Source organism: Misgurnus anguillicaudatus, chromosome 11 (assembly GCF_027580225.2).
Source record: "Misgurnus anguillicaudatus chromosome 11, ASM2758022v2, whole genome shotgun sequence".
Lineage (NCBI taxonomy): Eukaryota > Metazoa > Chordata > Actinopteri > Cypriniformes > Cobitidae > Misgurnus > Misgurnus anguillicaudatus.
In genome coordinates, this window is record NC_073347.2 from 2,122,931 (window position 1) to 2,135,513 (window position 12,583).

Below are 12,583 nucleotides of genomic sequence, written 5' to 3' on the forward strand. Positions count from 1 at the left end.
GATGGTGCTCTCCTGTCTGTGGGTGCGGTGTCATCTGGGGCTGCTGCTGCTGACCTGATATGGGCTGAGATTTGTGGCAATGTGCTGTTGAATGATGTGTTCTGATGGCTTTAGCATGGGGTTAGGGTCCCCAATACTGTCCTTTCCAATACGGGGCTCTGTCATATTTGAAAAAAAGTATGTATACCATTTTAAACAAATGTTTTGATTTAATCATGCTTAAAGGGTGACACAGTGGCTACGTGGCTAACACTGTTGTCTCACAGCAAGAAGGTGCCTTATTTGAGCCCCGGTTAGGTCAGATGGCCTTTCTGTGTGAAGTTTGCATGTTCTTCTGTGTCAGCATGGGTTTACTCCGGATACATACAATTTAGGAGAATTAGAGATGCCAGTTTGCCCCTCCCCAAACCTGTGTATGAATTAACATGTTAACTGGTTCTTGGCATGAATATAGCCATAGTGGCTGGAATGGCACTATGGCAGAAAGAAAGAAAGAAAGAAAGAAAGAAAGAAAGAAAGAAAGAAAGAAAGAAAGAAAGAAAGAAAGAAAGAAAGAAAGAAAGAAATATGCTTAAAGTGGTGTAACCATCGGGTAAAAGATGACAACATATTTTTCTTAACTTTTAAGTATTTCTGTGTCCACATTCTATTAATTATTAATACCTAAAATGTGAATTAAAGTAAATGTTTTGTGACAGTTTTCAAAGTAACAAGTGTCTCATTTCAGGCCCTTGTGATTTCAGGCAGGACGCTTCAGTGCCTAAAGCCTTTGATTGGACAGGAAATTTGATGAGACGCTGAAGTTTAGGATGACATCATAAAAATTCTAGACTTTTTTTAGCTCACATGCCAAACTGTAAGACTGCTTATATCATCTGAACGTGAATTTTGTCGGCGTTTTGGACCAAAGTTTCATTCTGATTTTATGCTGACTTTAAAGGTTCATTTGTTCTACCCTTATAGCTCTATCATTTTGATGTTTTGGCTTGTTAAATAATGGCACACCGATCCCAGGACTTGATAAAGGAGTTCATTGCGAAACTTATTCAACACTTTTTAAGCATTTTATTCAAGTTAATGTTATTAATGAAAGAAATTAACCCAGATTACTAAGAAGAACTGGTTGATAGTCTGGGCGAACGACCGACCCCATACATAAAGAATGAATAAACATTACAAGAATTCAAATGTTAGTCACTTTTTATTGTACACTATTACAGGTGGGAACTTCTAAGAAACAGATGTGTACACTTTACACCCACCTATGATGTGCTAAATGAATTTTTATTCTTCCTCCTCTATGCCCATATAGCAAAAAAATACATTTTAAAAATGTGTTTTAAATATATGCTAAAATACATTTTGTAGAAAATTAAGCTTAATTAAATATATATTTTTGATTTTGAAAATATGTTTAATTTTAACCTTCATATATCAACATATAAATGTATTTCAGGGGCAACAATGAGTTTCTACTTTTCCAACCCATACGGCATAAAATATATTTTTCCTGGCTTAAATATAAAAGTTTATAGGCATATTTTTTGCAGTTGAAAATATATTCAAGTTTACCCTTTTAATCCGTTTATGTTTCAGGTTTACAAGATATATTTTAGCATATATATGTTTGTATATTTTGAAATATATTTAAAATTGTGTGTGAAAATGTTTTTTTTGTCTTATGGGTGTTTCAGTTGTTATGTCATGTTATATCAACCCTGTTACCTGTGTGAAGGAATAATTATAGCTATAAAAATGTACGAATAAAGATTAAGGTGGAACAGGGGAATTAAACAGGTAAAACCCATTATTTGTCTAGTACTTTAAACATCACCTGACCAAATTGGGAAAGCCAGGTTTTCATCAAGTGACCCATATGTAGCCTACATCTCTGTACCTCAGAGGGTGACTAAGAGTCTCTGAATTTCTTGTAATGCTCAATTCATTTTACATCGGTTCAATGGAAGTCAATCATACACCGGCGTGTCCATTGCACACATCGGGACTTCCACAAGCATCCACCCGAGTATCACTTACGGGCGTGGCGTTAAACCTTACGTCATTAGGACGCACAGAACGTCAGCGTGATACGTCGCGCTCTCCAGCGCCGCCCAGCGGAGCATAGCATACGGAGCGCGTTTATGATGGGTTGTGAAAGTGGAAAGTACCGTATGGAAATCCCCCACTGGCTTTTATGTCTAACAATCGGGCCGCTTCGACTAGATGAAAGGTTTGTTTCTAACGCGCGGACTGACATACGCTGGATCCGTGAACGTGCAATGGACGAGCACGATTAAAGTGGACCGAGCGAGCATCTTATGGGCTTTGTTGGCGGATACCGACATATTGAACAGGTGAGAGTGTGTGATTCGTCGTCGCCTCTTAAATATCGCGTCCGCACCGAATCCGTCTTTAATCGAATGATGTCGATTGTCTCGGGCTTGACCGTATTGTCTCGATATTGAATGGCTCGCACGCGTCTGAACCGACGGACCCGTTGTCGAACGGTGCGCGTATGACAGCCATTGTTCGCGAAGACGTCACTTATCGGCGATTTGAAACCTTTCAACGGGGAAACGGTCCATTGTTGCCATGGGGACCCGCCGCTTCCGTTAGGCTCTACAGCGATGTATTGTCTAACCTCTCCTGTCGAGTGAATTACGTAATTCGAGCGTCAGCGTCCGACGGTACAGTGTTATCGCACTGTTGTCTATTGTCCGCGCATTGGGCTTTGTGTTTATGAACAGCGCGGAGCTGCTGCTTTGTTTCGCTTACACACACTGTGATAACAACGACACTGTAGATGATTTAAAAGGAACGCTGATGTGAGTGAGTTTTCCATACAGTACCTTAAATAAACGCTACCCTTGTTGTAGGTCTCTTTGTGAAGTCTGAAGCTATATAATACGAATTCATCATGTGGTGCACTAGTAAAGCTCTTAAAACCTTTTTGTCATCTGACCTCAGGATGGCCCTGTATCATCGTCATGTTTCTTTCAGTTCTTCACCTCTAGGGTGGTGGGCAAATTCTTAATCTCGCTTCTGACAATGGTGTTTCACGTCTTCTTTCACAGAGATAGATTGGTTCACCGCTCCAGAACGCCATGTCTCAGGGCCAGAACTTCCTGCCCAAGTTCCTGTTCGTGAGCAATCTCCTGAAGGCGGTCAAAATCCGAGAGCGGGTGCCCAACGATGTGGTCAAGCCCTCCTCCAGCAGCGGCCTGCTCCATCACCTGCGTAGCATGCACCGCTACACCCTGGAGATGATCCGGATGAGCCAGTTCCCGCAGGCCTTCCGCGAGGTCATCCAGGCGGCCATCTTGGACCGGGCCATGCAGGGCTCGCTGGAACAGGAGAAGCGGTTGAACTGGTGCCGCGAGGTCAAGAAGCTGGTGCCTTTAAGAACGAACGGTAACTATAGCTTGTTTCGCTTTTCGTGGTCAAATTAAAGGATTTTCGTAGTCCTGGCAGTGTTGGGTAGCTTCGAAATGATCAATTCTTGAAAAATATTGCAAATGTGATTTTCAAAAAGATGACAGTAAAATTCCTCATTTGCATTATGGCTCACAGGCTCAGTTAGGACCTGTAGGACATTTATTCCTGCATTTTATTTAAATTACACCATTTTGTTCCAAAAACGACGAGTAATATTAGTTTTTCTCCGATTATGATCATACTGTCAATACATTACAGACATCAGTGGTCTGATAGACTTGATCAATGCTCAGTCAGATGTTTTAGTGAAATGGTCTATTTATGAGCAGTTATAACTAATAACAGACTGGTACACTGACCAGGCTAATTAATTGTCCAATGTTTTCCATTTTGAGATTATTGGTGTTGACTGAAAGTTGGTTAACACAAGTTTTACCCATCCTTTTTGTCAGATCCAAGACCTACTAGGGTATTGGCAATAGATTAGCATTTTTGTTTTGGTTTAAGAACAATTTGTGTAAATAAGTGTTTAATTTAGCCATTTTGTGTACATCTCATTTCAGGCATTAAATTGCATTGTGTATATTTGAACACAATTTCAGGCGTATCTGTCGACCATTTCAAATAAGTGCTTGTTTGCCACGTGAAGGCTTCAGGGCAAATGGGAAAATCCTGACTGTTTGAAGTTTATTTTTTTTATATAGCACTTTTTTACAGTGTAGCTGTAAAGTAGGGCGGCCATACGTGCCATTCTTCCTGGACACGTCCTGGCCAGGATTTCGGTGCGTCTTCCGGAAGTCCGCATACGCCATTCAGTTAAAAACATAAGATATACAATCATAGTTTCATTCTTACCTTAAAATGTATCGGTTGCTTTTCTATAATAATAATAATAATCCTCTATGACGTATGCGGTCGACAAATACGACGTCCGGAAGACGCACCCGAAATCCTGGCCAGGACGCGTCTGTGAAGAATGGCACGTATGGTCACCCTATGAAGTTATATAGAATATAATAGAGGGCTGCATAACTAATCGTTTGCAGAATAAAAGTTTTTGTTTACATTTTATATATATTTGTGTGTATAATAATTATGTATAACACATGCGTGTATATATTTAAAAAAAATATTTACATTTGTATATACATTTGTATATTCATATATAGTTAACGATATAGATACGAATACTTAATATATACACACATTTTTTTCAAAATTATACATGCATGTTTGTGTATTTATATATATATACATACATAATTATTAAACACAATATACACAGTATATGATGTAAACAAAAACTGTTTTTCTGCAAACGATTAGTTGCGATTAGTTGTTAAGCAGCCCTAGGAATGGTATATACGTTCATTTGACTATGACATTGATGTTTTTCCATCTTAATTCTTAGACATAATTTGATTAAAGTGTCCGTGGCGTGGCTATATCACACAAGGCTTATACTGTGAGCTCTATATGACTTTGAGGGTCAGGTCGCACTGTTCTTGTCTTATGAGTAATGCAGCTGGGGAAACTTCTCTGTACTTGCCATTGTTGCTCCATTGTTCTGTTACTATTTACTGTAACTTATTAAGTGTAGGTAAACACGATCTAGATTGCACTTGCTGTATATTCTCATGACGTTTAAAGCAAATAGTCAGGCATTAAAAATGTTTCCACAGGAAGTAGTTAATCTGTTGGGGTAATTTCAGTTCTGTTTATTGTTGTTTTAGGATAATATATAGATCTTGTTGTATCATCATCAAGTATCTGGCAGTGGAATAGCCATGTCTCGTTGTATTCTGGTAAATCTTTGCTTTAGGGATCTGGACAGCACAGATTTGTAAAAAAAAATGTTTTTTTCTTTGATGTCACACAGGATTATAAAAGCAAAAGAATGACATGGATGACAATGATATAATCGGTAACTAAAGATAAGAAAGAACTGGTATAAGCACTATGAATGAATTGGTGTTAATTTTATACATGATACAATATTTAGATCAACACATACAGTACGTCACGCAAGTATCAAACATGTTTATGAATGTGTGAGAAGTTACATTTGATATGTCTTGTTCTCAGGCCTGTTTTGGACGCGACATTTCAGAAATTAACAATGTTTTTGTCCATCTCAAAGTTACATTATCCTAGGCTGAAAGACAGCATGAATCCTGCCCATATTTTCAAAAAGGAAGCGCAATCCATTGTTACATTTAAATTTGGTAGACCGTATTGTTGTATTTCTCTGATGTTTGTCATTGTGCTTTTTAAAAAGCTTTCTACCTAGGGTTAAATAGGTTTCTTTTAGACATGTATTGTCCACGTTGGCGTATTTCTCTTGTACGTTAATAAAAGTCCCCGCTTTATAATCTTATATATGTAGTGTTTCAGGATATGTACACACACATTTTAATTTAAAACTATTAACAGATCATTTTCATTCGGCGTGTAACTGTGTTACAACTGCACAGCGATTCTAAGTAAGAATGTGACTTCTGCCTTGTGTACTTGTAGTTAGGTTGTGTATGACGTGAATTTAATTGACGTAATGTCAGATGTGTGTCAGGTCAGGGTTTCAAAGGTTTAGGCCAAACATTTTAAATGAGAAAAACCCAACAGGTTTAGCTTTGACTTTGTATAATGAGATGAGAGTAAAGTAAGCCAAATAGACATAGATAATGTTCTCATTCTTTCTTTTTTATTTGAGGAAAATGTCTGTTTGTGTTGTTATGGATGTGGTTCGGGAAAGTTTCTACTTTTCAGGTTTCTGTACATACCTGTAGCTCTTCTTTATGTTGATTATCAGAAGGGCTGAAGAATCTATTGTCTTACGGTTTAATGAATTACTGCATTAATGTTCCTGGAAGAAATTTCTTACTTGGGTGCCTTTTTAAAAGGAATGTGCAAAGTTGAAAGTTTACTCTTGTGCAACAATACGTGTGTCCTAATGCCCTGTACAAATAGTTAAAATTGCACCCATTTCTTACAGACAGAGCACCCTAAATTTACAAGTACAGGTGCAGGCCTAAACCATGGCTTGAATAATGACACAAGTTTAAAGAACAGGAACCAGATCATATGTTCAGACTTCCCTTTTTTACTCTTTCCCATAATGAATGTTACTAAAGTCTCGGTTATTATCAGCCACAGAGATGGCACGAGCGCAGACATTCCTGTACTGCTTTGCCCCTCCTATCTGGAAAGTCCAGATGCATTATATTACGACTCTGGTGTCAAGAGGAGACAAGGGAAAGAAAAAGTAGAAGTGAAGCCCTTACGGCACTTAATCACACAGAAGCACTGGGGGAAATTCCTCGCCGTTGTGTTTCGCAGGCGCCACCACGGCAGCGTGCTCGCACATGCAAATGCACGACGGCGTATGTGCGCACATGTTGCACAACATCAGAAAGAACACTGAATCTAGGCCATTGGTAAAAGCGCTTGCAGAGCGTGGTGTAATGTGGGACTCGAACGCTGAAGTTGTACTTTTCAAATTAGCGGCCAAAACTGCAGCGTTATTCATTTACAGAAGTAATGAGAGGTATTTATAACCCGTTTAAAAGTCCCTAGCTGACTTGACGCGTCCAGACTGCGTAACAAAGAGTTTATTTGGTCGCTTTTGCAGACTGATAGTCATCTTTTAAAATCTACACGGTCGACTGGCTGTAATGGATACCTTAAAGAGCTTTGCACCTCTGTGGAAATCCCCTGTATTGCTTTTATCTCATTCCTAATCTTGCTTCTTGACGATGTCAGCTGAACAAACCTTTCGATTTTGCTGTTAAGGTGCAAAGTAAAGATTGTATGTTTGTTGCCATTGTATAATGTACAGCAGTGCGTTGCTAAGGGTGTCTTTGTTATAACAATAACTGGATTGCTTTAAAAACTTCAAACAGGTACTGCAGGTTTATCGTGCCATGTGGTCTGTTACCATTTATTGCAAAAGCATGCATACCTTTATGTCCAGAGACTCTTTTTAAAGCCGAAACCTAATCCTAATGTGTACTTCTAGGGATAACCTCTATATATATATACTGTACAGAAGTGATGCAGTTGCTCCAATACCCAGCAAATGATCATTAAAAAAAACATACATTTAGTTTTAGAAACGGTGTGATGTACAATAATTCAGTAAGGTTCTGTCTCACTTTTATATGGACGGTTCAGTAGTTTTTGAAAGCGGCCATTGGTACAACTTAAGTGTAATGGATGTGTGTTTGTGTTGTTTTGGTTTAGGTGATGGGAATTGTCTGCTTCATGCAGCCTCACAGTATCTGCTGGGAGTTCAGGACACAGACCTGGTCCTGCGAAAGGCTCTTTACGCGGTGCTGAAAGAAACTGACACTAGTAACTTCAGAATGAGATTTCAGACTGAGCTGCTTCACTCTCAAGAGTTCACCCAGACCGGCCTTCGATACAGCACTTTGGTAAACACACGTATCATCACAATCATCATACACACGCTCTCGTATTTATGTGTGTGACAAAGGAAATGTTGTAATATATGTGGAACTTACTTTGTTTTTTTTGTTTTCTCAGAACTGGGAGGAGGAATGGGTAAAGATTGTTGAAATGGCTTCTCCTGTGTCCAGCAGTAACGGCCTACAGTTTGACTCTTTAGAGGACATTCACATCTTTGTTCTCTCGAATATTCTACGGAGGCCAATTATTGTTATCGCAGGTACATTGTCCCTACAGAAGTTGTGTTTTATAAAAGAATTCTTCATGTCTAAATTCAAAATGCTAAATATGTAGTTGTGTGTCAAGCACCAATCTTTAATACAAGTAATGAAAAACTCGAGATTAAGTTGTCAATTGGGTTTAATTTCGTTTCAACAGACCAAGTACTGAGGAGTATGAAGTCTGGTTCCTCTTTTTCACCGCTCAATGTTGGCGGTATATACCTGCCTTTACACTGGCCTCCAGGAGAGTGCTACAAATATCCAGTAGTGCTCGGCTACGACTCCCAGCACTTTGCGCCCTTGATCACCATCAAAGACAGCGGCCCAGGTACGGCAGACACTCCTTTACTCCTTTTTGCAGGTTTAAAAGGCCGATGAATTTGAAAAGTGATTTTTGTTTGTCTCGCGTCAGAAATCCGTGCGGTGCCTTTGATAAACCCTGGCAGAGGAGGGTTTGAAGAACTTCGAGTGCACTTCCTCACAGAAAAAGAGCAACAACAGAAGGACAAGTTGCTGAAGGACTATCTAATGCTTATAGAGATCCCTGTTATTGGCCTGGGCTACGATCCCACCCAGATCATAACTGCAGCCAGGTATGTACAAGTTTTTACTGCAAATTCAAGTTTACGAAGCTCACCTGTGGGGCGTGGGCCACCGGTTAAGAATCACTGCTCTAGAGCAACTATTGGTGTATTGGATTAAAGAATGTGCAAAACTTTGTAGGTGTTACCCTGTATGATCTCGGTGCCTAAAAGTTAAAATGTTCTGTGTGTCTCGTTTTTAACCTCCATCAGATTGGATGAAGGCAATCTGCCCGAGGACATGAACCTGATGGAAGACTACCTACAGCTGGTCAACCATGAGTACAAGCGCTGGCAAGAAGATAAGGAGTCTTTATGGGCACCCCAGTCCCAGCGTCCCCCTCCCTTCTCCGTGTCCCAGCTGTCTCTCATTGAGATTCGATGTGCCACGCCCCGCTGTACCTTCTACGTCTCGGTGGACACTCAGCCACACTGTCACGAGTGCTTCGAAAAGCGCCAGGCCGGCAGGAAGCCAGAGGCCGTCTCCGCCTCGAATCAGACCTCATCCTCGGACCAGGAGAACAGGGGACGTCTGGAGCGCTCCGTGCTGCCCAGTCCCCGTTCTGCACCCCCCACGGCCCCCAGCCTAAGCCTTTACAGCGAGACTCACGCCATGAAGTGCAAGACGCCCGGTTGCTTGTTCACGCTCAGCGTAGAGCACGACGGCCTGTGTGAACGTTGCTTTAATGCGAGACAAAACAGACCTGCGGCCAACGGGCCGTCGCAAGGCCCCTCTCACGGCTGGTGGGCGACAGGTGGCCGGGAACGAGAGAAGGACAGGGAAGGAGAGCGAGAGAGCGACACGGAGCGGTGTGTCATGTGTCGACAGGAAGTCTTTAGGATATTTAATGGTCTCTGCCCACCCTGCATGCAGAGGACTGCCACTTCTGAGAGGGGTGACACCCAACAGCAGGAGTCAAGAACGGAGGGCTCTGTGTGGGCACTGCATAGGGAGGCAGAACGTACCGGCACCACCAACCACACCTGGCGGACACCTGCCGCCCGGCAATGTAAACGCTCCGGCTGCCAGTTCTTTGGGACGGCAGAGAAGCTGGGATTCTGCACTATATGTTATCTAGACTACCAGACCAATCACCGTAAGTAAAACTCGTCCACAGTCGGTCACACGAAATTGTTTTAGTGTGATACTCTTGCAAAGCAAAACTTTCCTGTAAAATGTAAATGTATTATTTGTGTAGATGTTTTTCTGGTCAGGGAGCATTATAACCAGACATAAATCAAGGTGTTGACCAGACACGTTTTTCCTTTCTTTGTGTAGAAGCCACCCCCGCTATTGTCCAGCCCAGGCACACATCTGAGGCAGGTTTCCAGAACTGTCCGCGGTGTCGGGGTCAGGGCTGTGGCGCCGAGGGAAAGGCCATGCTAGAGGGTTATTGCAACAAGTGCTTTGTAAAGGAGCAGAGCGCTAGACTCAACCAAGCCGCTAGCAGGGGTTCTCATTCGCCACCTCTCGTCACGGTAAGCGCTCTTATGGGCTCCGCTTTTTAAACCATCAAAGCAATGCCAAAGTTTTGCCAAAGTAACGCAAGCTCTGTTGTTTCCATCCAGCGGGCCTCGAAACCCCGGCCGCCCCCGGTGCTGAACCAGGCGCAGTGTCGACGTAGCGGTTGCAAGAACCTCTCTCCGGGCTGCACTGACCTCTGCCCCGACTGCCTCAGCCGCGGCCAGCGAGAGGGTCGACGCGCCCAGGCACCCAAAGAGAAGAGCAAACAGCGCTGCAAGACGCAGGGCTGCGACCACTACGCCAATCAAGAGAAGCAAGGCTACTGCAATGAATGTGACCACTTTAAACAGGTTTACCGAGGGTGACAGTCGCGAAATGGACTACCGATGAACGCTCTTGTGAGGAACATTTCGCCCAGAATTCCCCACCTGTCTCGGGTGCTGTTGAATGTGTGGTGGTGACCTCTCAAGAAACACTTTATGGTCATTTGTATCATGTGTACAGGACAGACGTTGGACGCTAGCGTAGAGAAACTAAAAACGTGCAGTGGCACATCGGGTCACACCTATGGCATCTGTTGTTTGTGTTGAACAGGGTAATAAATTGCAAACAATTGCAACAAAAAAGCGAGGAAAACATACTGTAAAAATGAATGCCTTCAGATATAAGTGATTTAGACGACCAACAGAATTGACCAAAGTTCATTTGCTGAAAGAATGATCCGTCCAACAAAAATCGCCACTGTGGACCGCAGTATGCCGACAGGCCTTTTGGAAGTACAGGAATAAAGACGAACAGGGTACGCGGAGGCCACCGAAGGACAGCGTTTGATCGTTTATTCATACAATGTAGGTTAAGTGCCAATGAGAGCTTGCCAAGCAGAGCTCGGATTTCATTTACTGCTGCGCCATTTGATGTTTGCGAGCAGTACAGATCTGTTGCCTTTCAGAATGTTTTTTGTTTAGCATTGATCACTTTTTCACGAGTCCTTCTTTCTCTCGAAAATACTTTTCACTTTTGCTTGCCTTCATGTATCTATTGAACGGATACATGTTTATCCTGTGGCCGAAAAATTCCTTAAGTGCAATGAAAACCAAGTTACTTGACACAACCTCTCGCGCCGATCGAATTAAGCTGAAGGGCATCGCTGTACGAGTAGGAGATGACTGAAGTCCCCATCTTAAAGATGATTAACCCAACAGAAATTGAATACGAACACACCCAATGTTAAATCTGTGAACTTCCCGGTTTGCTGTTCTTGACCAGCCACATTTTTTGGTTGCACTACTCTCCTGTGAAACACACAACAACGCCTCAGTCTATTCTTTGCATACATTTAGTATGCACAAACTGACATTCTCTATTTGAATATTGCCGCAGTATCCGCACAGATGTTAAAAAGACTTATTGTTAGCTCCTGTGGCATATGGTTGATAAGGAACTGTCTGTGTTACACATTCCCATATTTGAAGTCCGATATCGTGCAAGTGCATTTAGCTTCGTCTGCTTGAGAATTAGATTCACGTGGGCCCATACACAGATGTGCTTCAAAAATTTGCAATCGTATCATAAAATACAAGAGATATTGCTCTTCGGCTACCGGATCTGTCGAGTCAGATCGTCACAAAATTGCACAAAACTTCATATAAGCTGCTCCGGAATTAGGAAAGGTACTTCTGACTTGCAGTACATAGTGTGACATTCCAGTTATAGACCCTAGAGGAATTATAGGTGACGGTAGACATTTTGTGCAACCTTTCAAATAGAGTTATCGTATGAAAAGCCTTGTTTTGTTTTTTGTTTTGTTTGGTATTTATTCACAGCAAATATTATCTGTAATGTGTTTCAAGAATTATTTATATGTCGTCCAGAAATAAATTATTTTTAATAGAAAATGTAAACCAGCCTCCTGTGTCTGTGTTTTTAACTTTAAATTGGGTTAGTAGCTACTTGACCCAGTGCTTTAAATCAGTCATACGCAGTGGTTTTTCATATCTGTCACCAATACGCTTGCTATGTACGTTACCATGGTTTTGTGATTTCCGGTTGGCTGCGGCATGTGGTCATCGAGGTGTTATTTGAGATATGGGAACCGAAAAGAAACATGTGATCTATAAGGCCGGTCTGTGTGTTGAACCGCAGGGCAACGCATGTTACTGGTAGAAACGGCCTAAATAAACACAACTTGAGAAATAAGGTCAACATTTGCTAGTGCTGGAAAAATGCAGTCCAGGGTAAAAGCAGGAACCTTTAGGATTTGTGTAGGATACACTCAACAATATATTGATAAATTAACTTTTATAGTATCATGGTGCCGTCAAGTGTGTGCTATCTATCAATTATAAAAATATCTTCACCATAATAAAGTAACTCATACAAGTTTATGAAGATGAGTAAATGATGACAGAATTCATTTT

At 41.6% G+C, this 12,583-nt stretch overlaps 1 protein-coding gene across 2 annotated transcripts; it reads left to right on the plus strand.

The window, feature by feature from the left end:
• Nucleotides 1–2,110: 2,110 nt before the first annotated feature.
• On the plus strand, nucleotides 2,111–12,067 carry tnfaip3 (tumor necrosis factor, alpha-induced protein 3). 2 transcript variants are annotated; one of them, XM_055170237.2, is made up of 9 exons: nucleotides 2,111–2,354; nucleotides 3,075–3,411; nucleotides 7,675–7,865; nucleotides 7,978–8,119; nucleotides 8,278–8,448; nucleotides 8,533–8,713; nucleotides 8,915–9,798; nucleotides 9,981–10,180; nucleotides 10,271–12,067. In XM_055170237.2, exons 2-9 carry the CDS (start codon nucleotides 3,105–3,107, stop codon nucleotides 10,529–10,531), a joined length of 2,337 nt encoding a protein of 778 aa, XP_055026212.1. In that variant the 5' UTR covers nucleotides 2,111–2,354; nucleotides 3,075–3,104; the 3' UTR covers nucleotides 10,532–12,067. The 2 variants fall into 2 exon arrangements, with proteins under 2 accessions (XP_055026212.1, XP_055026213.1); XM_055170238.2 differs by lacking the exon at nucleotides 2,111–2,354 and adding an exon at nucleotides 2,473–2,825.
• The last annotated feature ends 516 nt before the right edge of the window (nucleotides 12,068–12,583 follow it).